At 33.4% G+C, this 25,419-nt stretch overlaps 2 protein-coding genes across 4 annotated transcripts in view; both read left to right on the top strand.

Annotated features, from left to right (window-relative positions):
* The first annotated feature begins 7,576 nt into the window (after positions 1-7,576).
* Positions 7,577-11,505, top strand: LOC149205818 (putative 12-oxophytodienoate reductase 11). Of its 2 annotated transcripts, XM_089395169.1 has the most exons (6): positions 7,577-7,756; positions 7,851-7,991; positions 8,115-8,245; positions 8,508-8,687; positions 8,850-9,275; positions 11,151-11,505. In XM_089395169.1, the coding sequence occupies exons 1-6, from the start codon at positions 7,662-7,664 to the stop codon at positions 11,243-11,245; spliced, it is 1,068 nt and encodes a 355-aa protein (XP_089251295.1). In that variant the 5' UTR covers positions 7,577-7,661; the 3' UTR covers positions 11,246-11,505. The 2 variants fall into 2 exon arrangements, with proteins under 2 accessions (XP_089251295.1, XP_089251294.1); XM_089395168.1 differs by lacking the exon at positions 11,151-11,505 and having other exon boundaries at positions 8,850-10,234.
* Positions 11,506-11,991: 486 nt separating this feature from the next.
* LOC149205817 (putative 12-oxophytodienoate reductase 11) overlaps positions 11,992-25,419 on the top strand; it is a 60,721-nt gene continuing 47,293 nt past the window's right edge. Inside the window, exons 1-5 of one of the 2 annotated variants that reach the window (XM_089395166.1) lie at positions 11,992-12,403; positions 12,498-12,638; positions 12,762-12,892; positions 13,155-13,334; positions 13,497-13,925. In XM_089395166.1, coding sequence (XP_089251292.1) covers positions 12,309-12,403; positions 12,498-12,638; positions 12,762-12,892; positions 13,155-13,334; positions 13,497-13,925 — 976 coding nt within the window. In that variant the 5' untranslated portion in view covers positions 11,992-12,308. Of the gene's footprint in view, positions 12,404-12,497; positions 12,639-12,761; positions 12,893-13,154; positions 13,335-13,496; positions 14,346-25,419 lie in introns of those variants that run through there. The other variant, XM_089395165.1, reaches the window with a different exon arrangement.

Below are 25,419 nucleotides of genomic sequence, written 5' to 3'. Positions count from 1 at the left end.
GCAGGAGGAGGAGATAACACCTCAAGCAAAGAAAGTATATCCCAAGAAAAGGATCAGGTATTCCTCGATAGGTGAGAGCAGCAAGAAATGGAAATTCAGTCCTTTAAACTCAGGAGCTATTCAAGCAGAGCAGGAGAGGAGAGAAGCAGAGGAAGAAGAGAGGAAGAGTCACCAGGATGAGTTGTTGGAGAAGAAACAAGCAAAAGAAGAAGAAGATAAGAAGAGGATAAAATAAGAACAACAGAGGCAGTCCTAGGAGGAAGAAGTAGCACAAAGATTGGAAGAAAAATGGTTTACTCAAGAGTTGGAAGATGAACAATTCGAGGAAGAAGATACCATCTAGCCAATGGAGGAAGAGTTAGCTACTCTAGGAGAACATCCTCTCATAGGTGGTCATCTTCCATTTGGAGAGATGGGGATCACACCTCCTCTAGTAGACAAAGTCATGTATGTATGCAGTGTAACGTTCGATCAGCTGAAGAAGAGGATCATGCAATAGAGGCATAAATATTTCTCAAAGGATCCCCATAATCTAGTCTTAGTGTCTACAGAGAAGGTAATAATTGCCAACGCCAGAAGGAACGCTAGGGCGTTCATGGTGGTAAATTTTGCATTTGCTACAACGACATAAGATAACTATGAGTACTTGTTGAACCAGAATGTCAGGCTGAGAAGAAAACTTGCCGCAGTGAAGCAACAAGAAAAACATCTTGTGGCAGAGAATCAACGACTGCCATCAAATAACTTCAACACTAAAGAATGACAATCAATCATTCTAGGGCCAATGGAGGACACCATTATGCGACTATATGATGAGATGATACTTATACAACAGGTTATGGCTCCTCTCATTAGCATTCAGAACAATGCACAGGAAGTGTTGAAACTCCTGATGATAGAAAATAGAGCATTTGATTAGATGCAGGAGTGGACTGCCAAATATCCAGATGCTCCACAACACTTGTAAAAAAAGGACAAGATTGTGGCAGAAAAAGACAGAGTTCAATTGATATTCCACCTATAGAATTAATCGCATCTTGGAGCATAGTCAGTTAGCACTATGGTTGCATTTAATCAACTAGATAATGGGTTATAGTCTCTAACACAAAAACATGGGATGCTCGCCATTGGATCTCTTGAATCAATCAGAGGAAAAGAAGTCATATTCCAGGAAATCAGAGAATATATTGAACAAATCAAACAGGCAACAAAACAGGAAGGATTGGAGGTTACCAAAGACATTATTCTACAGTATGCCTTTGTGCCAGTCAAAGTGAACATGAAGCTCTCATGGCTATGGAATATTGTACAGTTGAGCTCCAAGAACATACTGAAGGAAGCACTGGAGGTGAAGATGTGCTACAAAGGGGACTTGGTAGTTCAGGTCGAAGCCATCTCACAAGAGTTCAGAGCATGGCACACTTACATTACAAGTGAACTCCATGAAGAAGCAAATTATTTATCCATTTGATGAGTCTTTGTCCCATTGTAAGTTTTGTCTTATTATTCCATCATCTTATTTGTAAATTGTATTATGTAATAAGTGATATGTAAGGAAGTCCAAGGGACGCGTGGAATATGAATAGCCACACATGGAATGTAATAAGTCATGTATAGAATATGAATATTCATATAATTATAAGAGTCATGAGTAAGCTCAAAGGTCATGATATTTGTTATAAATAGCTCCTCATAACTCAATTAAAGGGATTTTTGGAAGGCTTAGATTCTAGATGTCTTGCCTTGGCTTCTCTTGCAAGACATAGGAGTTAGATCATTCTTTGGAGAAACAAGTTGTGGCTTCATCTTCCACTATCTAATACAATGTTTCATCCATGTAATAGTGTACTTGGGATCTGTCACTTATAATCAAAAGCTCAATGAGTTTGCACTTCATCACACATGTATCATAGATGTAGTTGGACTATTATGGTTATGTTTATGGTATATGTTGCTTTATTTACATACTAAGCTAATGAAATAATTTGTTGCTTGGCTATGGCTATGGCTATTATTGAATGAGTGTTGTTATGCTTTAACGATTGTTGTTTATTATGTGCACCGATCTGTAGGTATTCAACAGGTCTTTCTTTTGTATCCCTGGGTCCCCTTTAGGATAGTACTATTACTTTTTTAACCAGTGGCTCGTTCCTCTCACTCGTCGTGGAATTATCCCTTGTATACCTTACATTGGATGTCTCACAAAGCTCACATTCTTGATGCCCCAAAGTAGCGTGTGTTCTCGTGTGTTGGTTGATAACCAAGGCATATCTTTAAATCTTTCCAAGGTGGTTGGATCGTATGACCGGATGGGACTCCTACACCAAATGGTGTGAGGTCTAATTGAGACGTTACATCGGGGAGATCCCCATACAATGTTGGTGGCATCCAGCATTGTCAACACTTCCATTATTAGATCCTTTGTTATGTTTTCTACTTCCATTTCATCTTGTAATATCTCCATTTGCTTCTTCAACTCCTCCTCTTGATTTAGATAAATATAGTTATTCTTGGCCCATTCTTTTAATATTTCTTCAATGCTCCAAGCTTATGTTCCCATATATATATGGGGGATTAAATAATCCCTTTGTTTCATTATCTAGTAATTATATCCATAGCGACTTGCTTTTAAAGCCATAAAGAATTAAACCTAAATGGGATAGGACAATAATACATGGTTTCTTCTCTCTGAAGCACAATAGGTTGATGATATAAAGTCAACAAAGGGAGAATTCTAGAGTAAATAGAATGTTTGTTTAGGGGGAAATCACTTTTAATTAGGAAGTGTTCTAGGTGTGGAATGAAGTATCCCAAGTCAATCCTTCAATGCATCCAGGTGTAAATTCTTACAATCAAATTGATTTCCACCATATCCTATATGAAGACTAAGTCCTCTAATTTTTCCATGAATGGATCCCTAAGAAATTCCCTCCCTTTTTCCTTATGACTCAACATGATATTGAAGTCCCTAGCGATTGTGTTATTTTGGAAGCATTCTAACAACATTCTTCCCCTCTATGCACCATTGATGTATAGACATTTATGATATTGATTTTTTATCCAATTTGTTGACTAGTGGAACTTGTTGGGATCTAATGTTGAGCTTGACAAAAGAAGTCAAGATGAAAAATAAGACTTTCCATATTGTACATGTAACACCCAGTCATTAATCCCCACAGATATTGTATTTAATTATGTTAATCATGCCTATGGAAGCAAGTAAATGTAAATGGGTCAGAGATCTGGAACAATTGTATGATACATTAATTAATATATTTCCAAATTTTAAGAGGGTATGGGGGGGAAAAAACACAGGTACTGATTCCTGGTAGGAGAGTTTTCTTAAGGAGAAAGTTGTAAGGTGGAATTGGGAAGTTTCCTATCTTTTTGAATTGGGAATTTTCCTATGATTTTTCCTGATTTGGTATTTGAACTTCCCAAACTACCAGCAATTACGAGGAATGGGGGAAGTGGTACCAAACTTCCATGAGGGTATGGGCCATGTACCTCCTTTTTGGATAATTCATATGCTCATGTAACATAAGGAAGGTAACCAAATTTTAGAAGGTGGACAACATATGGGTAGAAGAGAGAGTTCTAAATGCAAGGGGAGAGAGATAGAGAGAGAGTGGAGCAATGCGTGTGTGCAAAGAACACAAGGCGGAGAGGAGAACAAACCCAAGAGTGTCTAATAGAGTGGTACTGAATGGTAGGAAGCTAGAGAGAATAAAACCTATAAGAATATGGTAAAATGTGTGAAGTAAATGGGATTTGATTAGGACATTAGTGTGGAAACCTTAATTATGAGTGAGGGGAAATAAGAATTGCTAGGATATTATGCTTGAGGCGATAAATATAATGCAAGAGGGAAGTGTTGAGGGAAATATTAAGCCAAGCAACATCCTTCTAGGCTTTGACATGGAGCCATACATAGCAGGTTTTGGGCTAGAAAAGCTACTGGACACTGCCAATGTCAAGTATAGTAGCTCTGCTATCCACCTAAGGAACCTTGAAGGTATATTTTCAGGGAGCAAACGATGAGAGGTTGTATCCTCCATGGTCACTCTAGAAATCCTTATAAACCCATGTAAATATGGTCTTTGATTAATATAAAACCTTAAGTTACAAAATCTCTCTCTCTCTCTCTCTCTCTCTCTCTCTATATATATATATATATATATATATATATATATATATATATATATATGTATGTATGTCTCATTGATAACAAAAAATGTATATATTATTTAGACGTATCTTTCTCTCAATTATAAAATCTCTTAGATTTTTAGCCAATCTTGCTTTAAATTATAAAAAATTGTGAAATATTGGCCAATCTTTTGTTAAAATATTATACCTTATAAATAATAGGAAAATATTTTCTACTAAAATATAATTTGCTCATTTTCCACACTAGGGAAAATATGCCTACATGCCTACTTTTCATCATCTAATAGGTTTTTATGATGCACTCCTGCAAATCTATTTGTTTGTTTTGATCCCTTTTACAACAAAGGTCATGTATGTGTTAATCTAACCTCCACTTCCCTCAATCTTGGGAGATATCAATGTGTTCACTCTCACTTCATGAATATCAACTCTAGTAATTAAATTACATCCATATCCTTGAGAGCTTGTGTTATCCATGTTGATGTAATTAGATGTAGCCTTAAACCTATTTATTTAAGGAGAAGCACCATTAGGAAATTTTAGGAAGCTTCTCTCAAGAGTAGTAAGTTCCCACAAATTCTTTTTTATTATTATTTTTGAATAAGAATTGATGTTTATCTTCTTTTTTTATTTAGTGACCTTATCTTCTTTAGCACATCTCTAAACATACTTAACTACTCTCTAAAATATCTTAATATGTTGTTAACATGAAATCTATATAGGATTCTTTATAAAAGTTGTTACTACACTTTTCCCAAGCTACCTTATCCTGTTCATTAGCAAGCATCTCTTTTGTAACATTGAGTCATTTGTGGAAGAATTTTCCTCTGTCTTTCTTTCTTTGATATTAAGTTTTTTCTACTGATTGGAGATCATATTACATGATGCATGATTAACAAATGCTTCTTATTAATACGAAAAATACACTGGAGATATAAAAGACTTAAGACACATGATAAATGAAGAGTTTGGTTTTATTTATCTAGATCACAATATCATGCATATGAAAATTATTTCACCATTTGAAAAACTTATTATTTCTTTATCCACTCACTATATGAGTTCCATTGGGAATGTAGAGCCTTACAACAATAATATATTAGTGCAATTTTCAAAATTTCATATAATCTACTAATTATTAGCGCTAAACTCTTTATAAATGAAGTTGAAACACTAAAAAACGGTGCTTGCCTTTTAATTTAAAAGAGAATTATCATGGTAAATTGGTATAAGAATATTAGTAGAAAAAATCACCTAGTCATAAACCTAAATATTGGCAAAGGCTAATTCTTCATGTGGCATAATCAATTAACCATGTGATCTTGCTACATGATGCAAAAAAAATGACCCATGGATCCTAATACTTTTTAGGGTTCTTTTTCAATTCAATAGACTTTTCTTCTTCTTCTTTCTGAGATGGTAAAGATAATGACTCAAGAATGACTCTAAGCTTACTAGATAACCAAATTCTCAGCATACCTTGCAATTTCCACACTAGCCACTTACAGATTTTCAATCAATGTTTAGATAATAAATAATGGATGGGCATAAAAAAAACATAAACATTAACACCAAAAATAATAATAATCACATGAACCTACTGAGAAAGTGGAAACACATAAGATATCATCTTCACATTGGATACTTTGGAGAAAGGCAATCTTGAGTACCATGATCAAATAAAGAAACACGGAAACACATAAGATATCATCTTCACATTGGATACTTTGGAGAAAGGAAATCTTGAGTACCACGATCAAATAAAGAAACACGGGAGAAGTGAGTGTTAATTTTTAAAATTTTGATATAAACATTGGTTTTCAAGAGAGATTGCAATTAACAATGTACAAATTACTGAATAAATAATTACCAATTAAACTTTTAAGTCACGTTTTAAAGGTGCAATTAAGTTGAGCTTTCATCTTGTCATTCAATTGATGGACACTGAATATTAAATATAACATAAATATATAGGAGTAGCATGTGAGTGTCAGTTTTATAAAGAAGATTCTTTTTATTATTAATAAAAATATAGATAGTCAGTTTCATTTTAAAGGGTTATAAATATGAGTTATAAATACAAGACTTAAAAGGTTGTAAATATGAGTTATTAATTGTTTTTACTCAAAACCTCATAAATAGCAATTTAGCAATTTCTTTTTAATTGAGTGACTCAAATTCATGTTTCTTTAGGTTGAAGATAAACCCACTAAAGTGGAAAAAACTCTGATGCTAATAATTAGAGGGATTTTCATCATGGGGTGATAAGAAATTTAATATTCCAAGAAGAGGAGGCAGTAGTAGATTCTAAATAAATTAGAAATGCAACAACATAAATGTTTGCAACGAATTTAGAGAGATCCACCATGTTGAATAATGCACACACTACATGGATGATGGATTTCCGCAATGCAGCAACATAAATGTTTGCAACGAATTTAGAGAGATCCACCTTGTTGAATAATGCACACACTACATGGATGATGGACTTCGGCACTTTATACTGCGTTTTCTTTGCAACATCTAATGCAAATGCTAGTAATATAAATTACACAAATTTACCTATCCAATTACAATAAGTTTATATAAATGAGTGAATAATTGACTAAAGAATTTCAATTCTAAAGCACATTGACTTGAGTTCCCAAAATCGTTAATTCAAACATGCTGCGAAAGAGCCTCTCATCAATTCATCTCGATCTATAATCAAACGTCCATCTTGTGAGATGACGCATGATCAAGTTAATTTAGAATGAAACTTCTGTAATTTGAAACGACTTGATGCCAATGATTCAATGTACCATATCAAAATTTCTAGAAGCTCCTGGTACAATGTACCTAGTCACACCTAATCAAAATTTCTAGAAGCTCCTTGTACAATGTACCTAGTCACACCGAATCAAAATTTCTAGAAGCTACTTCTACAATGTACCTAATCACAAGCTACGCGGGGCTAACAACATTTCGCCAGAGTCTGACTTTTCAACCAAAACATGGTTTACAACTTTACATGGTTGTCAAATATGTTTGTATGGTTAATCCTTCCGCTTTGAAAAATCAGCAGTGACGCACCCGCAGCGTAAAGTATTTGAATTCCACATCAATAGCAATCATACTCCCGAGTATGCCGTTTCATTTTCTTGTAAAAAGGACCATAACCTCTTAAAAACAGTTGGAATTTGGAATGCAACTGTAAATTGTTTTTCAAATGAAAGCGACTACTTGATTACTGTTCGTCACCCATGACGTAGTCACATCGAAACACATATTGGAATGCAACTCTAAATTGTTTTTCAAATGAAAGCGACTGCTTGATTAATGTTCATCACCCATGACGTAGTCACATCGAAACCCATATAAGCCCATAGAGGCAGTACAGTAAGAATCTATCAATCGTTCGTCCGCATCGTTCGGCCTATTTCTCCAAATTGATTGATCTCATTCGCTTATATTCTACAGAAAAAAAAGGGAGAGTAACGACACGAACTACAATGGCAGGGGAACAAAACACAGAAGAAAATCAATCAAAGCAGCCGATCCCACTGATAACACCTTATCAGTTGGGTCCCTTTACCTTGTCTCACAGGTATCAATCTTTTGCTGTCCCTTTTCTCATTTCCTATTGTACTCGTTTTGACAACATAGGTTGAGTTTGCTAATACTGGAGAGGGGTTTCGCAGGGTGGTTTTGGCACCGTTAACAAGAGTGAGATCCTACAATTACATACCACAACCCCATGCAATCCTATACTATTCCCAGAGAACCAGCCCTGGAGGTCTTCTCATTGCAGAAGCTAGTGGTGTTTCCGACTCTGCCCAAGGGTGAGCTAACATTTTCTCTCAAATACCCACATTCTTGGTTATAATAAGCCAAGTGCTTGTTATGAGACATTTTTTATTAGAAGACCAAATGATGATGACCATGATGTGGTGTGCAACTGACAGGTACCCGGATACCCCTGGAATTTGGACAGAGGAGCAGGTGGAGGCCTGGAAACCCATTGTCAATGCTGTCCATGAGAAAGGAGGTGTTTTCTTCTGTCAGATTTGGCACACTGGAAGGGTTTCCCATGTGGGTGAGTATCTATGTTTTTCATTGCATTGCTATCCATTAATTCCTTTCATGTACCCACTTGACAGATCTGTGCGGATTGGGTTCTGTCGATTTGTTTCCAAACCATGATTCCCAATATAATGCCACTGTTTGTTGGCTTCATTTGGGTAGTGACAACTCTTAGTTCTTACCCTAATAAATTTGCATTAGGTCAGTTTTTGTTTGAAAAATTGCTGTGTCAGCTACATTGAATTAAGATGGTTTAGTGGTTCTATGAAATGCAGATTATCAACCCAATGGCCAGGCACCCTTTTCCTCAACAGATCGAAAATTATCTGGACAGCTTGTCTTACCCAATGGCAAAGATTTTGCGGATTATTCCACTCCTCGAGCTCTGAAAATTGAGGAGATTCCACAGATTATTAATGAATTTCGTCTTGCCGCCAGAAATGTTATCAAAGCAGGTAACAGTTCTTAAAGAAATCGCAAATTTGGCATTTACATATTTGCACACATATTACATAGGCTACACCAACTATTTTTATCCAAGGAAGATTTCGATTTTTGTCAAACAAATAAGAAAGTACTATCTTTTTCCCTTCATAGTTTTGATGGTTTTGTGGCAGGTTTTGATGGTGTTGAAATTCATGGTGCCCACGGATATCTTCTTGACCAATTTATGAAAGACAGCATAAATAACAGGAGCGATGAGTATGGTGGCACATTGGAGAACCGCTGCAGGTTTCCTCTGGAGGTTGTTGAAGCAGTGGTGGAAGAAATTGGAGCCGAACGAGTGGGAATACGGCTCTCACCATTTACACATTATTCAGAATCCAGTGATTCAGATCCTGACGCCCTCGGGCTTTACATGGCCGAGGCCTTGAGTAAATACAACATCCTGTATGCCCACTATGTAGAGCCCAGGCTGGTAAATTCATTTGATCCTGTTGCAACAGACAAGAGCCTGTTTCCAATAAGGAAGGCATTCAAGGGATCATTCTTGGTTGCAGGCGGCTATAACAGAGAAGATGGAAATGAAGCAATTGCAAGTGGTAAGGCTGATCTTGTAGTTTATGGCCGACATTTTCTGGCCAACCCAGATTTGCCTAGAAGATTTGAGTTAAATGCTCCCCTCAACAAATATGACAGAAACACGTTTTACAGTCCTGATCCTGTAGTTGGTTACACAGACTATCCATTCCTGGAGTGAACTGTCCATGGATATAAACTTCAATCACATCTTCCACAAAACCTACCCTTCTTGTTATAATTTTCCATAATCAAATAGGGCCTCTTCAACAACAACCTTTTACACTACCTCACTACCTCAAACCAGTAAGAAAGGTACCTGTGTTTTCAGTAGTTGTTCCGGTAGCGTCAATATGACGGAAAGCCTTATTTCCAACCCTATTGCATAGTAAATACGGCGTGACATGGGACCGATATAACACGCTGGTGATGAGAGAGGAAAAAAAATAGCGACATGTTATATGTTAGTATATACGCTCATGAGTATGTAAGATAAGGCCTGTTTAGCAGTTATTTCAGGCTTTACCATCTTTATGACGGAGATTATTCGAAGGTCAAGGATATCTAGTCATTGTTTGAGAAATAAGCCACCTTGTGCACTTAGAGAACTTAAACCCACCACACTCACCACCCTCATCTCCAACAACCCACAAATGAATCCCTTGACTAACCCAATATACTCTCGAGAACTTTCATGAGCCTCGTGAGAAATGAAACTTTCCCAATAGGCTTGATGAATATTAATGACGCATGGTGGTAGGATTAATGTCCTTATGCTATATAACCAATTGCCCATTTATCACCCCATCCAAGAAAATACAAATTTATATTAATAAAAAAATAATTTTATACTCATAATGTAAAAATTAATAAAAACATATAACACATGGTATTTAAATAATGGTTAGAATTAAAAGTCAAATAAGCAATTTAAGAAAACACTAGTAATGAAAAATTTACTTGACCATTAGAAATGTTCGTCAAATTTATACCCAATTCATTACTTCTTAAACAATTTCCTTATCATATTTTATCCTTAATCTAATAATATAAATTACACAAATTTACCTATCCAATTACAATAAGTTTATATAAATGAGTGAATAATTGATTAGATAGTTTCAATTCTGAAGCACATTGACTTGAGTTCCCAAAATCGTTAATTCAAACATGCTGCCAAAGAGGCTGTTATCAATTCATAATCGATCTATAATCAAACGTCCGTCTTGTGAGATGACGCGTGATCAAGTTATTTTAGAATGAAACTCCTGTAATTTGAAACGACTTGATGCCAATGATTCAATGTACCTAGTCACACCGAATCAAAATTTCTAGAAGCTCCTTGTACAATGTACCTAATCTGACTTTTCAAACAAAACATGGTTTACAACTTTACATGGTTGTCAAATATGTTTGTACGGTTAAAAATGTTTTAATTTTGTAAATATTTTTACAAAATATTGGGTCAGAATAATGTTTAAATTTTGTTTTTTCAATTGTAAAAGTAGATTTAGCACCATCAAAAATTTTAAAATATTCAAAATCTGATTATAAAAATAGATTAGCACCATAAAAATCTTTAAAATTCCTAAAATCTTAAAATTTATAAAAATTCTTATCAAAATTATACCAAAATTTCCATAATTTCCTAAACAAATTTAAAGCGTATTTACTAATAACTGTCGCGTTTACATGTCCTTCCGCTTTGAAAAATCAAAGCCTAATAATCAGCAGTGACGCACCCGCAGCGTGAAGTATTTGAATTCCACATCAATAGTAATCTGAGGAGGAGACAAACTTTCACATGTTCTTCAAATGCGCGGCCTCCCAACAAATCTGGTATGATTTGGCTATTTCTTTTCCTTTACCTCACCTGGGTTTCATTTCTATTCATGCAGCGTTCGATTGGTGGGGAAGACAAGAGGAATCTAAGCGTCCAATCCTTCCCATTGCGTTGGTGTGTCTGGAAATGGAGAAATCTCAAGATTTTTGAAGACACAAATCTCCCTTTCAACTCTGTTTTGTTAATCATCTCCATTCTCTATGAATCGATCCAAAGTTAGGATTAAGATCTGAGGAGGTTCGAGGTTCTTGGTTGGAGTGGAGCGGAGCGCCTTCGACGTGGGTGACCAGGCGAACTACCGGCATCCTTCACCTGGGGTCTTCTGCTGCCCAGTTCCGACCCATCTGCATTGACGTAGTTCCTCCGGCGGATGTGCGAATGGCTGCTGAATAAGTTCTGAGTGATTACAGGTTTCAGGCTCAGCTTTTTTGTTGTTTTGTCTACGCTTGTTGTAACAGAGCATCTAACAGCATGCTTAGGCGTTTATATGTTTTTGTGCTCCGCTTAGTACAATATGTTCCTATATGGATGCCCAATGTTTATATGTGATTCTCATTTATTTCCTTGTTAAATCTGTACAAATCTGTTTTTCTAGAGACTGATCACCATTTTTATGGGAACCACAAACTACTTTGTACTCTTCATGGGAACCACAAACTACTCTGTACTCTTCAGGTTATGTTGCATATATTGACTCAATATACATATATTGCTTTTTCTTCCGAAAAAAAACAATCATACTCCCGAGTCGGACTCCATGCCGTTTCATTTTCTTGTAAAAAGGACCATAACCTCTTAAAAACAGTTGGAATTTGGGATACAACTCTAAATTGTTTTTCAAATGAAACCGACTGCTTGATTACTGTTCATCACCCATGACGTAGTCACATCGAAACCCATATTGGAATGCAACTCTAAATTGTTTTTCAAATGAAAGCGACTGCTTGATTAATGTTCATCACCCATGACGTACTCACATCGAAACACATATTGGAATGCAACTCTAAATTGTTTTTCAAATGAAAGCGACTGCTTGATTAATGTTCATCACCCATGACGTAGTCACATCGAAACCCATATAAGCCCATAGAGGCAGTACAGTAAGAATCTATCAATCATTTGTCCGCATCGGTCGGCCTATTTCTCCAAATTGGTTGATCTCATTCGCTTATATTCTACAGAAAAAGAAGGGAGAGTAACGACACGAACCACAATGGCAGGGGAACAAAACACAGAAGAAAATCAACCAAAGCAGCAGATCCCACTGATAACACCTTATCAGTTGGGGCCCTTTACCTTGTCTCACAGGTATCAATCTTTTGCTGTCCCTTTTCTCATTTCCTATTGTACTCGTTTTGACAACATAGGTTGAGTTTGCTAATACTGGAGAGGGGTTTCGCAGGGTGGTTTTGGCACCGTTAACAAGAGTGAGATCCTACAATTACATACCACAACCCCATGCAATCCTATACTATTCCCAGAGAACCAGCCCTGGAGGTCTTCTCATTGCAGAAGCTAGTGGTGTTTCCGACTCTGCCCAAGGGTGAGCTAACATTTTCTCTCAAATACCCACATTCTTGGTTATAATAAGCCAAGTGCTTGTTATGAGACATTTTTTATTAGAAGACCAAATGATGATGACCATGATGTGGTGTGCAACTGACAGGTACCCGGATACCCCTGGAATTTGGACAGAGGAGCAGGTGGAGGCCTGGAAACCCATTGTCAATGCTGTCCATGAGAAAGGAGGTGTTTTCTTCTGTCAGATTTGGCACACTGGAAGGGTTTCCCATGTGGGTGAGTATCTATGTTTTTCATTGCATTGCTATCCATTAATTCCTTTCATGTACCCACTTGACAGATCTGTGCGGATTGGGTTCTGTCGATTTGTTTCCAAACCATGATTCCCAATATAATGCCACTGTTTGTTGGCTTCATTTGGGTAGTGACAACTCTTAGTTCTTACCCTAATAAATTTGCATTAGGTCAGTTTTTGTTTGAAAAATTGCTGTGTCAGCTACATTGAATTAAGATGGTTTAGTGGTTCTATGAAATGCAGATTATCAACCCAATGGCCAGGCACCCTTTTCCTCAACAGATCGAAAATTATCTGGACAGCTTGTCTTACCCAATGGCAAAGATTTTGCGGATTATTCCACTCCTCGAGCTCTGAAAATTGAGGAGATTCCACAGATTATTAATGAATTTCGTCTTGCCGCCAGAAATGTTATCAAAGCAGGTAACAGTTCTTAAAGAAATCGCAAATTTGGCATTTACATATTTGCACACATATTACATAGGCTACACCAACTATTTTTATCCAAGGAAGATTTCGATTTTTGTCAAACAAATAAGAAAGTACTATCTTTTTCCCTTCATAGTTTTGATGGTTTTGTGGCAGGTTTTGATGGTGTTGAAATTCATGGTGCCCACGGATATCTTCTTGACCAATTTATGAAAGACAGCATAAATAACAGGAGCGATGAGTATGGTGGCACATTGGAGAACCGCTGCAGGTTTCCTCTGGAGGTTGTTGAAGCAGTGGTGGAAGAAATTGGAGCCGAACGAGTGGGAATACGGCTCTCACCATTTACACATTATTCAGAATCCAGTGATTCAGATCCTGACGCCCTCGGGCTTTACATGGCCGAGGCCTTGAGTAAATACAACATCCTGTATGCCCACTATGTAGAGCCCAGGCTGGTAAATTCATTTGATCCTGTTGCAACAGACAAGAGCAGCCTGTTTCCAATAAGGAAGGCATTCAAGGGATCATTCTTGGTTGCAGGCGGCTATAACAGAGAAGATGGAAATGAAGCAATTGCAAGTGGTAAGGCTGATCTTGTAGTTTATGGCCGACATTTTCTGGCCAACCCAGATTTGCCTAGAAGATTTGAGTTAAATGCTCCCCTCAACAAATATGACAGAAACACGTTTTACAGTCCTGATCCTGTAGTTGGTTACACAGACTATCCATTCCTGGAGTGAACTGTCCATGGATATAAACTTTAATCACATCTTCCATAAAACCTACCCTTGTTGTTATAATTTTCCATAATCAGATAGGGCCTCTTCAACAACAACCTTTTACACTACCTCAAACCAGTAAGAAAGGTACCTGTGTTATTTCAGGCTTTACTATCTTTATGGCGGAGATTATTCGAAGGTCAAGGATATCTAGTCATTGTTTTAGGGTTAGTTTTATTTTTTCTTTTGTGTGTGTTTTATGGTTAGTTTTATTTTTCTTAGATGGGTCTTCATGAAATAAGATTGATAATATAAGATTTGTGATTTATAAGTAATTGGTGTAGACTTGTGTGATTTTTGTGTGTGTGTTTTATGGTTAGTTTTATTTTTCTTCGATGGGTCTTCATGAAATAAGATTGATAATATAAGATTTGTGATTTATAAGTAATTGGTGTAGACTTGTGTGATGAATATTAAATTAGGTTAGTTTTATTTTTCTTCGATGGGTTTTCATGAAATAAGATTGATGATATAAGATTTGTGATTTATAAGTAATTGGTGCAAATTTGTATGATAAATATTAAATTAAGTTGGGTTACATTAAAATTAATTATATAATTTAAATTTTTTATTTTAATATTAGTTATCAATTTATAATAAGCAGTGGTCCATTTCTAATGGAGGCAATAAATAATTCCCAATTAAATATAATATATACTCAATTTAGTATGATGCATAATTTTGTTGGCCATGTACTTATATACCAATTCAGTCTTTTGTATTTGTGTTAAAAACTAGTAATTTAATTATAGTGAAATTGTTTTATTTGAATGCTACATCATAATTGTTTATATTATGATACTTGAGATATAAGTACAGCGATAATTCTATTTTTGAGATATAAGTACAATTATAATTATATTTTCTTTCTATATTATAGGAAATTTTGATTAATAAAATGTTAAATAATTTCGTCATAAAAATTTATTTAGAAGATTTTTTATTTATATTTATCTCAGCTAAAATACATTAATATTTTCATAAAATTTCTGGAGATAAATTTTCATACATTTAAAATAAATAAATGTTTATATTTGATATTAATATATATGCTATGGTTATTCTTTTGCAAGCTAATTCTAGATTTTTTTTTCCTTTTTTATTTTTTATTTTAATTTCACTCCACGAAAAAATATAAAATATGTCAAACAAAACCTGTTATGAATGCATAAACAAAGTGTAATGTTGGGACCTATACCTACTTTTTATACAAAATAAAAATAAAAATTAATAATAATAATAAAACATATATCTAAATTAAACATACTTTAATATAATTTTAAATTAATATAATATTAAAAATTAATATAAAAATTTAATATGATAATAGCTTAACAAACTTCATAGAATCTATTTAAAAATTTCAAAACTAATTAAAATAAAATAATTTTGATTTTAAAATGAGTTATAGTTTCTAGGCAAATGATATTGATAAGTCATGGTACTATAATATCCATTGTAAAATATGGATAAATATCCAAGGTTAAGAATATTGTTATATCGTAAGTATTAAGTCTCAATTTAAGAAATATTATAAAATTAAATTAAAATAGTATATTTATAAAATATTTTGATTTTGAAATGAGTTATAGTTTCTCGGCATGTGGTATTGATAAGTCATAATATTGGTTGTTGATATTGTAACAAAATATTATTATGACACCTCCTAAATATAATTTTTTATTGTTTTAAAATAATTTTTATATATGACAATTCAATTTAAAACTACATAAAAGTAGTCATCAACCAATTAAAAAAAAGTTACATTTAAAAAAAATTAAAAACTTATTTTTTAATTTTCAAAATATTGAGTTTAATATTTATTTTTTTCTAAAACATTCATAAACTTCATAGAATTTGTTTAAAACCTTCTAAAGTGATTGAAATTCAAAAAAATTTCAACAAAATAAAAAAGAAGGTACAAAAAACATCATATTGAAGAATAACAATGGAGTATAAGGAGAAACCTAAGTTTTAGAAATGAGAGTATCAACAACTCATTTGTGTTAGTACAAAGGACTATTTTATACCATGAAATTAGGAAGCAATATATCTTCAACAATGCTCTAAATAAATTACTTCTTGTGAATTTCAATGTTAGCACTCCTTAAGAATTTCAAGAATTCTAGTTTTGTCATGAATTGTGAATTGCATGGCCTTTCTTAACTCAAACTGAAACTTACAACTTCAAGATTCCACATCCAACATATGACCCACTCTTTTGATACGGAGCAACCCCCTATCAAGACTATACAATCATTAATAATCACACACCACTCCAAGTCTTTATTCATATATCATTTTAAAGCATAATACAACTATATACATTATAATGATGAATTACAACAATCTCTGAACCCTACAAATGTTGATCCTCTAACTAAATTTAATCTTATTACATATCTCTTACAAAATGGACATTCTTGAAATAATGTATGCTTCATCATTATTCTTCACAAAGGCCCATGAGCAAGTTAGGTCATCAATATTAAGAATGATACTTTCAATTGTGCATATTCCCATGTCACCTAAGCATTATGGATGAATAAACCAAATTGATGCATATTTGGTTCCTTAGGGTTCCTCAAAGTTTTGACACTTTGTATAAACTATAAGAATATTGAATTCTCATGTGAACACTTATCAATGTCATAAGACACACTATCATGTTTACCGTAGTATGTCCCTGGTAATATTGAATGCAATATGTTTTCTTAAGGTCACAACCAAGCAAAAAAATAAATTTGGGTATGAGACCCCTTGCTTTTGGGACAAGAGACCCATCTCCACTTAGTGATTTGACTGCTAAAGTCTACAAAGGTGTACATATTATACCCCCTCTAGTTTTGGACATTGACCTCTTACAAGGAAGCACATACGTGCTCTTAACCATGAAGCCTACTCAAAATACATGTGTGTAAGAGAGTGAATCTTGATTGTTTCACCTACACGACTATCATGCAAAAAATTGACCTAATTAACAATTTCTAAGTTCTTGCCATTAATTTTGAGTCTTTGCAAATATAAAAAAAATTCAATTTGTCCCCACCACTTCTCAAGTATTGAACCCATATGTGAATCCATTCTCAATTCAAGTGAGTTCACACAGATGAGAAATTTTAAATAGAGGAATTAATCCTTAATCATAAGTGGAAGTGTTTTGAGTGAGTTGACAAAGATGATAAATTTTGAATAGAGGAACTAATACTTAATAATAGGTGGAATATATTAGATCTCAGATGGTTTTGACTTTGCATAACATCTCAAACTAGTTTTTCATAACATCCAGTTGGCATGCGTAAAGAATTTGTAGGCTTCTTTACACTAATGGTCAATGATGGTGTAATGTGTCACTACATAGTGCATCACAAAATCTTTTTAAATGTTGCTACAAATATCATTAATATGCAATTACTTCTTATAATGAAACTAAAGCACACTTTCAACATAATGAGCACAAAATGTACGGTAGTACATCAAAGGTGGGAAGACCTAGAAAGAAAATGAAGGATCAATTCTTTCTCTTTTCATCTCAAATTTAAAAACACCTACTTATTTTCTCTATTCAACTATCACTCAATTAGTTATATTCCTTTCTTCACTTCGATTATAATTTGTACTTGGTTGTCTAGAGATAGCAACAGGTTTTCCATACACTTCAATTTGCACTGATAACTCATATTATCCACATTCATCATTGAGTAAATGAGCATATTTGGTTGACTTAATAAGAAATATGACTTAAAAATGAGAACTATATCCCTAAAATCTTACTTGTTTACATGAAAAGAAAATCAAAATCCACCCACAAATTGAAAAGTGGTGCTACTAGCAGCATACAATTTTTGCAAGGTTTGTAGTAGCAAGTTATGCATCCATCGCTTAAAAAGACATAATGTTGCTAAATAAAGATGTTAAAATAAACCCATGAAATGAGAAATGTTGCTATCAATAACACTTCTTTTTATTTGGTTCAAAATTATAATTGTTTAAAACCATAGTCTTAAAAACTATTATTATATATTAGTTCAAACCTTAAAATCAACCCATGAATTAAATGTAGAAAATTTCTACAAATCCATCTCTGATACCATGTAGAAAATCTGCATGTAGGTTAACCCGATAATGCAATATAAATCAAAGCAGAATACTATAACCTACTTCTACTATCAATTTGTGGAAGCTTAAAGATCGAGCTGAACAAATATAACCAGAAGAAGAAGAATCAATGCACAATACACATGAAAATACTTTGGGGAAAATCTCAGCTAAAAACCCCATTATCTGTGTTATCATACAAGGTGGAAATACATAGGAATTATACAAAGCCTTAGCTCTCACAGCTAGCCAGCTCTTAGTACAATCCTCACAGATGCTCATAGGCAATCCTGGCTTCTCACAAGCCTTCCTCTCTGCCCTCGAAGCTCTTATTTCCTTGCGTTGTTCCTCTGGGATGATTCTCCTTCAACAAAGTGGAAAACCTCTTCTACCTAGTGGATGATCACCTGATCTCACACACTTTCACAACCACGCAATCCTCAAGGAATGATTCCTTATGCATGAATGAGTTTTCTTTATAAGAAAACACGTGCAACTGATAGTACATTGTCCTTGTCTTTAATCTCAACTGGGTCTTTCTCATAATAGACATGCATGAGTTTCTGATGAGGGAATCTTCAGTTAACTGGAGTACACTAGTTGAGTGCATGCATGCATCAACTGATTGTAAACTCTATATTAGTTCCTCAAATAGTTTGGAACTAATTTAACTAGAATTAACTCAATAAATTGAGTTAACTAATTACAAATCAAATATAACTCAATTTTATCTCCTTAATTTAAGGCTTATCTCCTTAATTTAAGGGATAACTCTTGCACGACTTTAGAAAGACTTCTAACTTGAACTTCTCCAACTAGTTAAGTCAAAATAACTTAATTAATTATTTCCAAGTAGCTGTTAAGACTAAATTCGATTTTAATTCACAATTTAATTCAAGGAAAAATTAAATTGGAATATTCTTGTTGCCACATTTCAACACTCCCTCTCAACAAGAAAGGGATTATCTACCACCCCGATTATGTCTCTACGGAACTCGAATTTACATTATGACAATGCCTTTGTCAAAATGTCAGCATCTTGCTCCTCTGTCGAAATATACTGCAACAACATGATCCTCCCATTATCAACAGCTTGCTTTACCTTGTAAAGCCAATGGGAACTCACAACTGACTTGTTCTTTGGTCTCGGAACCACATCCCAAAAATTGTTACGAACTATGGAGTCATACTCCACCATAGCATCAACCCAAATCGACTGTTGTACTGCTTCCTCAAAGGAAGATGGCTCGGTCTAAACACATTCCCCAGCAAGGGCCATGTATCCCATGTACCTCTCAGGTGACCTACTCTGTCTATGCTAAGAATATGGTGCTCACTGTAGAAATTTTGAATAATATGACACTTATTCATAGAGATTACCCAATTATACACTATTTGCGAAATGCATGCATAATACATAACCTCCTCTACATTGATCATCAATTTGCATAATCAAAACATTCGCATGCGCACATTGAAACACATCAATAACACATATCAACACAGTATGTAACCCAGGGAAAGCATACAGTTGAAAACCCCACACTATCTGTATATTATAATGATTGAAAACATGTAACAATACATAGTACAATACTCCTCGCAAGTACTCAGTACTATCTCCACTTGTTACACACAAACTAGCTCAGATCTGAATCAATCACAGGTTCAAATCTCCTCCACTGCTTGCCTACCTCTATGCAATCCTGCATGAGAATGGATGAGAATGGCTAATCCAAACTCGTATTTCCCTTGGCTAAACCACGGAATCCTCATTGGCAATACTCAATCCATTGATTGTGCAAATCTCATGCACAACTATAGTCACAACTGTCAGCTGTCTTGCCCTTTCACTCACCTCTAACACTTGTCTCCACTGAACTGTCCATGCACTGAGTTAACTAATGTATTCTTAGGTTATTTATGAGTTAATAATTAGTGAATTAATTAATAATTAATTCACATCACTCATCACTAGTGTATTCTGCAGTTAGACTAAATACAACTAGTTCAACTAAGTCAAACTGAACACAACTCCATCAACTCCTCAATCAACTCCACCAAACTCAATCACTTGAGTTCTAACTGAAGTCCATCATGCAATAGCTTAACTAACCCATAAGAAAAGCGTATTTCCTTATGACAGTTGCATGTGCCACATCCATAACTCAAACTGAACTGCTCCAAGAAGATAAGATAATGTTTATAGTCCAAATATTATTAAGAGCTAATAATATTCGACTGTTCTATTTTTAGCCTGGCAATCTAAAAATAGACTCCGCCCATATGTCTAAAAATAGAAGTCCATCTATTTTTACCAACATGACCAATCATCCACAAATAGCATCCTACAACTCATAGACCATGATCCATATGTCTAAAAATAGACAGTCTAAGATTTGTGATTTATAAGTAATTGGTGTAGACTTGTGTGATGAATATTAAATTAGGTTAGTCTTATTTTTCTTCGATGGGTTTTCATGAAATAAGATTGATGATATAAGATTTGTGATTTATAAGTAATTGGTGCAAACTTGTATGATGAATATTAAATTAAGTTGGGTTACATTAAAATTAATTATATAATTTAATTTTTTTATTTTAATATTAGTTATCAATTTATAATAAGCAGTGGTCCATTTCTAATGGAGGCAATAAGTAATTCCCAATTAAATATAATATATACTCAATTTAGTATGATGCATAATTTTGTTGGCCATGTACTTATATACCAATTCAGTGTTTTGTATTTGTGTTAAAAATTAGTAATTTAATTATAGTGAAATTGTTTTATTTGAATGCTACATCATAATTGTTTATATTATGATACTTGAGATATAAGTACAGTTATAATTCTATTTTTGAGATATAAGTACAGTTATAATTATATTTTCTTTCTATATTATAGGAAATTTTGATTAATAAAATGTTAAATAATTTCGTCATAAAAAATTTTTTGGAATTTTTTTATTTATATTTATCTCATCTAAAATACATTAATATTTTCATAAAATTTCGGGAGATAAATTTTCATACACTTAAAATAAATAAATGTTTATCTTTGATATTAATATATATGCTATGGTTATTTTTTGCAAGCTAATTCTAGATTTTTTTTTTCCTTTTTTTATTTTTTATTTTAATTTCACTCCAAGAAAAAATATAAAATATGCCAAACAAAACCTGTTATGAATGCATAAACAAAGTGTAATGTTGGGGCTTATACCTACTTTTTATACAAAAATTAAAATTAAAATTAATAATAATAAAATATATCTAAATTAAACATACTTTAATACAATTTTAAATTAATATAATATTAAAAATTAATGTAAAAATTTAATATGATAATAGCTTAGCAAACTTCATAGAATCTATTTAAAAATTTCAAAACTAATTAAAATAAAATAATTTTGATTTTGAAATGAGTTATAGTTTCTGGGCAAATGATATTGATAAGTCATGGTACTATAATATCCATTGTAAAATATGGATAGATATCCAAGGTTAAGAATATTGTTATATTGTAAGTATTAAGTCTCAATTTAAGAAATATTATAAAATTAAATTAAAATAGTATATTTATAGAATATTTTGATTTTGAAATGACTTATGGTTTCTCGGCATGTGGTATTGATAAGTCATAATATTGGTCGTTGATATTGTAACAAAATATTATTATGACACCTGCTAAATATAATTTTTTATTGTTTTAAAATAATTTTATATATGACAATTCAATTTAAAACTACATAAAAGTAGTCATCAACCAATTAAAAAAAAGTTGCATTTTAAAAAATTAAAAACTTATTTTTTAATCTTCAAAATATTGAGTTTAATATTTATTTTTTTCTAAAACATTCATAAACTTCATAGAATTTGTTTAAAACCTTCTAAAGTGATTGAAATTAAAAAAAAAATCAACAAAATAAAGACAAGGTACAAAAAACATCATTTTGAAGAATAACAATGGAGTATAAGGAGAAACCTAAGTTTTAGAAATGAGAGTATCAACAACTCATTTGTGTTAGTACAAAGGACTATTTTATACCATGAAATTAGGAAGCAATATATCTTCAACAATGCTCTAAATAAATTACTTCTTGTGAATTTCAATGTTAGCACTCCTTAAGAATTTCAAGAATTCTAGTTTTGTCATGAATTGTGAATTGCATGGCCTTTCTTAACTCAAACTGTCACTTACAACTTCAAGATTCCACATCCAACATATGACCCACTCTTTTGATACGGAGCAACCCCCTATCAAGACTATACAATCATTAATAATCACACACCACTCCAAGTCTTTATTCATATATCATTTTAAAGCATAATACAACTATATACATTATAATGATGCATTACAACAATCTTTGAACCCTACAAATGTTGATCCTCTAACTAAATTTAATCTTATTACATATCTCTTACAAAATGGACATTCTTGAAATAATGTATGCTTCATCATTATTCTTCACAAAGGCCCATGAGCAAGTTAGGTCATCAATATTAAGAATGATACTTTCAATTGTGCATATTCCCATGTCACCTAAGCATTATGGATGAATAAACCAAATTGATGCATATTTGGTTCCTTAGGGTTCCTCAAAGTTTTGACACTTAGTATAAACTATAAGAATATTGAATTCTCATATGAACACTTATCAGTGTCATAAGACACACTATCATGTTTACCATGGTATGTCCCTGGTAATATTGAATGCAATATGTTTTCTTAAGTTCACAACCAAGCAAAAAAATAAATTTGGGTATGAGACCCCTTGCTTTTGGGACAAGAGACCCATCTCCACTTAGTGATTTGACTGCTAAAGTCTACAAAGGTGTACATATTATACCCCCTCTAGTTTTGGACATTGACCTCTTACAAGGAAGCACATACGTGCTCTTAACCATGAAGCCTACTCAAAATACATGTGTGTAAGAGAGTGAATCTTGATTGTTTCACCTACACGACTATCATACAAAAAATTGGCCTAATTAACAATTTCTAAGTGCTTGCCATTAATTTTGAGTCTTTGCAAATATAAAAAAAAAATCAATTTGTCCCCACCACTTCTCAAATATTGAACCTATATGTGAATCCATTCTCAATTCAAGTGATTTGAGTGAGTTCACAAAGATGAGGAGGAATTAATCCTTAATCATAAGTGGAAGTGTTTTGAGTGAGTTGACAAAGATGATAAATTTTGAATAGAGGAACTAATACTTAATCATAGGCGGAATATATTAGATCTCAGATGGTTTTGACTTTGCATAACATCTAAAACTAGTTTTTCATAACATCCAATTGGCATGCGCAAAGAATTTGTAGGCTTCTTTAAAACAATGGTCAATGATGGTGTAATGTGTCACTACATAGTGCATCACAAAATCTTTTTAAATGTTGCTACAAATATCATTAATATGCAATTACTTCTTATAATGAAACTAAAGCACACTTTTAACATAATGAGCACAAAATGTACAGTAGTACATCAAAGGTGGGAAGACCTAGAAAGAAAATGAAGGATCAATCTTTCTCTTTTCATCTCAAATTTAAAAACACCTACTTATTTTCTCTATTCAACTATCACTCAACTAATTATATTCCTTTCTTCACTTCGATTATAATTTGTACTTGTTTGTCTAGAGATAGCATCGGGTTTTCTATACACTTCAATTTCCACTGATAACTCATATTATCCACATGCATCATTGAGTAAATGAGCATATTTGGTTGACTTAATAAGAAATATGACTTAAAAATGAGAACTGTATCCCTAAAATCTCACTTGTTTACATGAAAAGAAAATCAAAATCCACCCACAAATTGAAAAGTGGTGCTACTAGCAGCATACAATTTTTGCAAGGTTTGTAGTACAAAGTTATGCATCCATCGCTTAAAAAGACATAATGTTGCTAAATAAAGATGTTAAAATAAACCCATGAAATGAGAAATGTTGCTATCAATAACACTTCTTTTTATTTGGTTCAAAATTATAATTGTTTAAAACCATAGTCTTAAAAACTATTATTATATATTAGTTCAAACCTTAAAATCAACCCATGAATTAAATGTAGAAAAATTCTACAAATCCATCTCTGATACCATGTATAAAATCTGCATGTAGGTTAACCCGATAATGCAATATAAATCAAAGCAGAATACTATAACCTACTTCTACTATCAATTTGTGGAAGCTTAAAGATTGAGCTGAACAATATAACCAGAAGAAGAAGAATCAATGCACAATACACATGAAAATACTTTGGGGAAAGACTCAGCTAAAATCCCCACTATCTGTATTATCATACAAGGTGGAAATACATAGGAATTATACAAAGCCTTATCTCTCACAGCTAGCCAGCTCTTAGTACAATCCTCACAGATGCTCATAGGCAATCCTGGCTTCTCACAAGCCTTCCTCTCTGCCCTCGAAGATCTTATTTCCTTGCGTTGTTCCTCTGGGATGATTCTCCTTCAACAAAATGGAAAACCTCTTCTACCTAGTGGATGATCACTTGATCTCACACACTTTCAGAACTACGCAATCCTCAAGGAATGATTCCTTCTGCATGCATGAGTTTTCTTTATAAGAAAACGCATGCAACTGATAGTACATTGTCCTTGTCTTTAATCTCAATTGGGTCTTTCTCATAATAGACATGCATGAGTTTCTGATGAGGGAATCTTCAGTTAACTGGAGTACACTAGTTGAGTGCATGCATGCATCAACTGATTGTAAACTCTCTATTAGTTCCTCAAACAGTTTGGAACTAATTTAACTAGAATTAACTCAGTAAATTGAGTTAACTAATTACAAATCAAATATAACTCAATTTTATCTCCTTAATTTAAGGCTTATCTCCTTAATTTAAGGGATAAATCTTGCATGACTTTAGAAAGACTTCTAACTTGAACTTCTCCGACTAATTAACTCAAAATAACTTAATTAATTATTTCCAAGTAGCTGTTAAGACTAAACTCGATTTTAATTCACAATTTAATTCAAGGAAAAATTAAATTGGAATATTCTTGTTGCCACATTTCAACACTCCCTCTCAACAAGAAAGGGATTATCTACCACCCCGATTATGTCTCTATGGAACTCGAATTTACATGCTGACAATGCCTTTGTCAAAATGTCAGCATATTGCTCCTCTGTCGAAATATACTGCAACAACATGATCCTCCCATC

The sequence above is a fragment of the Pinus tabuliformis genome, chromosome 1_2 (genome assembly GCF_031772625.1).
Source record: "Pinus tabuliformis cultivar Carrire ecotype Pingquan chromosome 1_2, CPIR1, whole genome shotgun sequence".
Classification (NCBI taxonomy): Eukaryota; Viridiplantae; Streptophyta; class Pinopsida; order Pinales; family Pinaceae; genus Pinus; species Pinus tabuliformis.
Note: the sequence above shows the minus strand (reverse complement) of the source record. Positions and strands in the feature narration are given on the sequence as shown.

Excerpts from the sequence above, each read along its gene's own strand:
- LOC149205818 (XM_089395168.1), top strand. The coding sequence starts at position 7,662 with ATGGCAGGGGAACAAAACACAGAAGAAAATCAATCAAAGCAGCCGATC. Across the intron at positions 7,757-7,850 it reads CCCTTTACCTTGTCTCACAG|GGTGGTTTTGGCACCGTTAA; the intron begins GTATCAATCTTT and ends GGGGTTTCGCAG. Across the intron at positions 8,688-8,849 it reads CAGAAATGTTATCAAAGCAG|GTTTTGATGGTGTTGAAATT; the intron begins GTAACAGTTCTT and ends GTTTTGTGGCAG.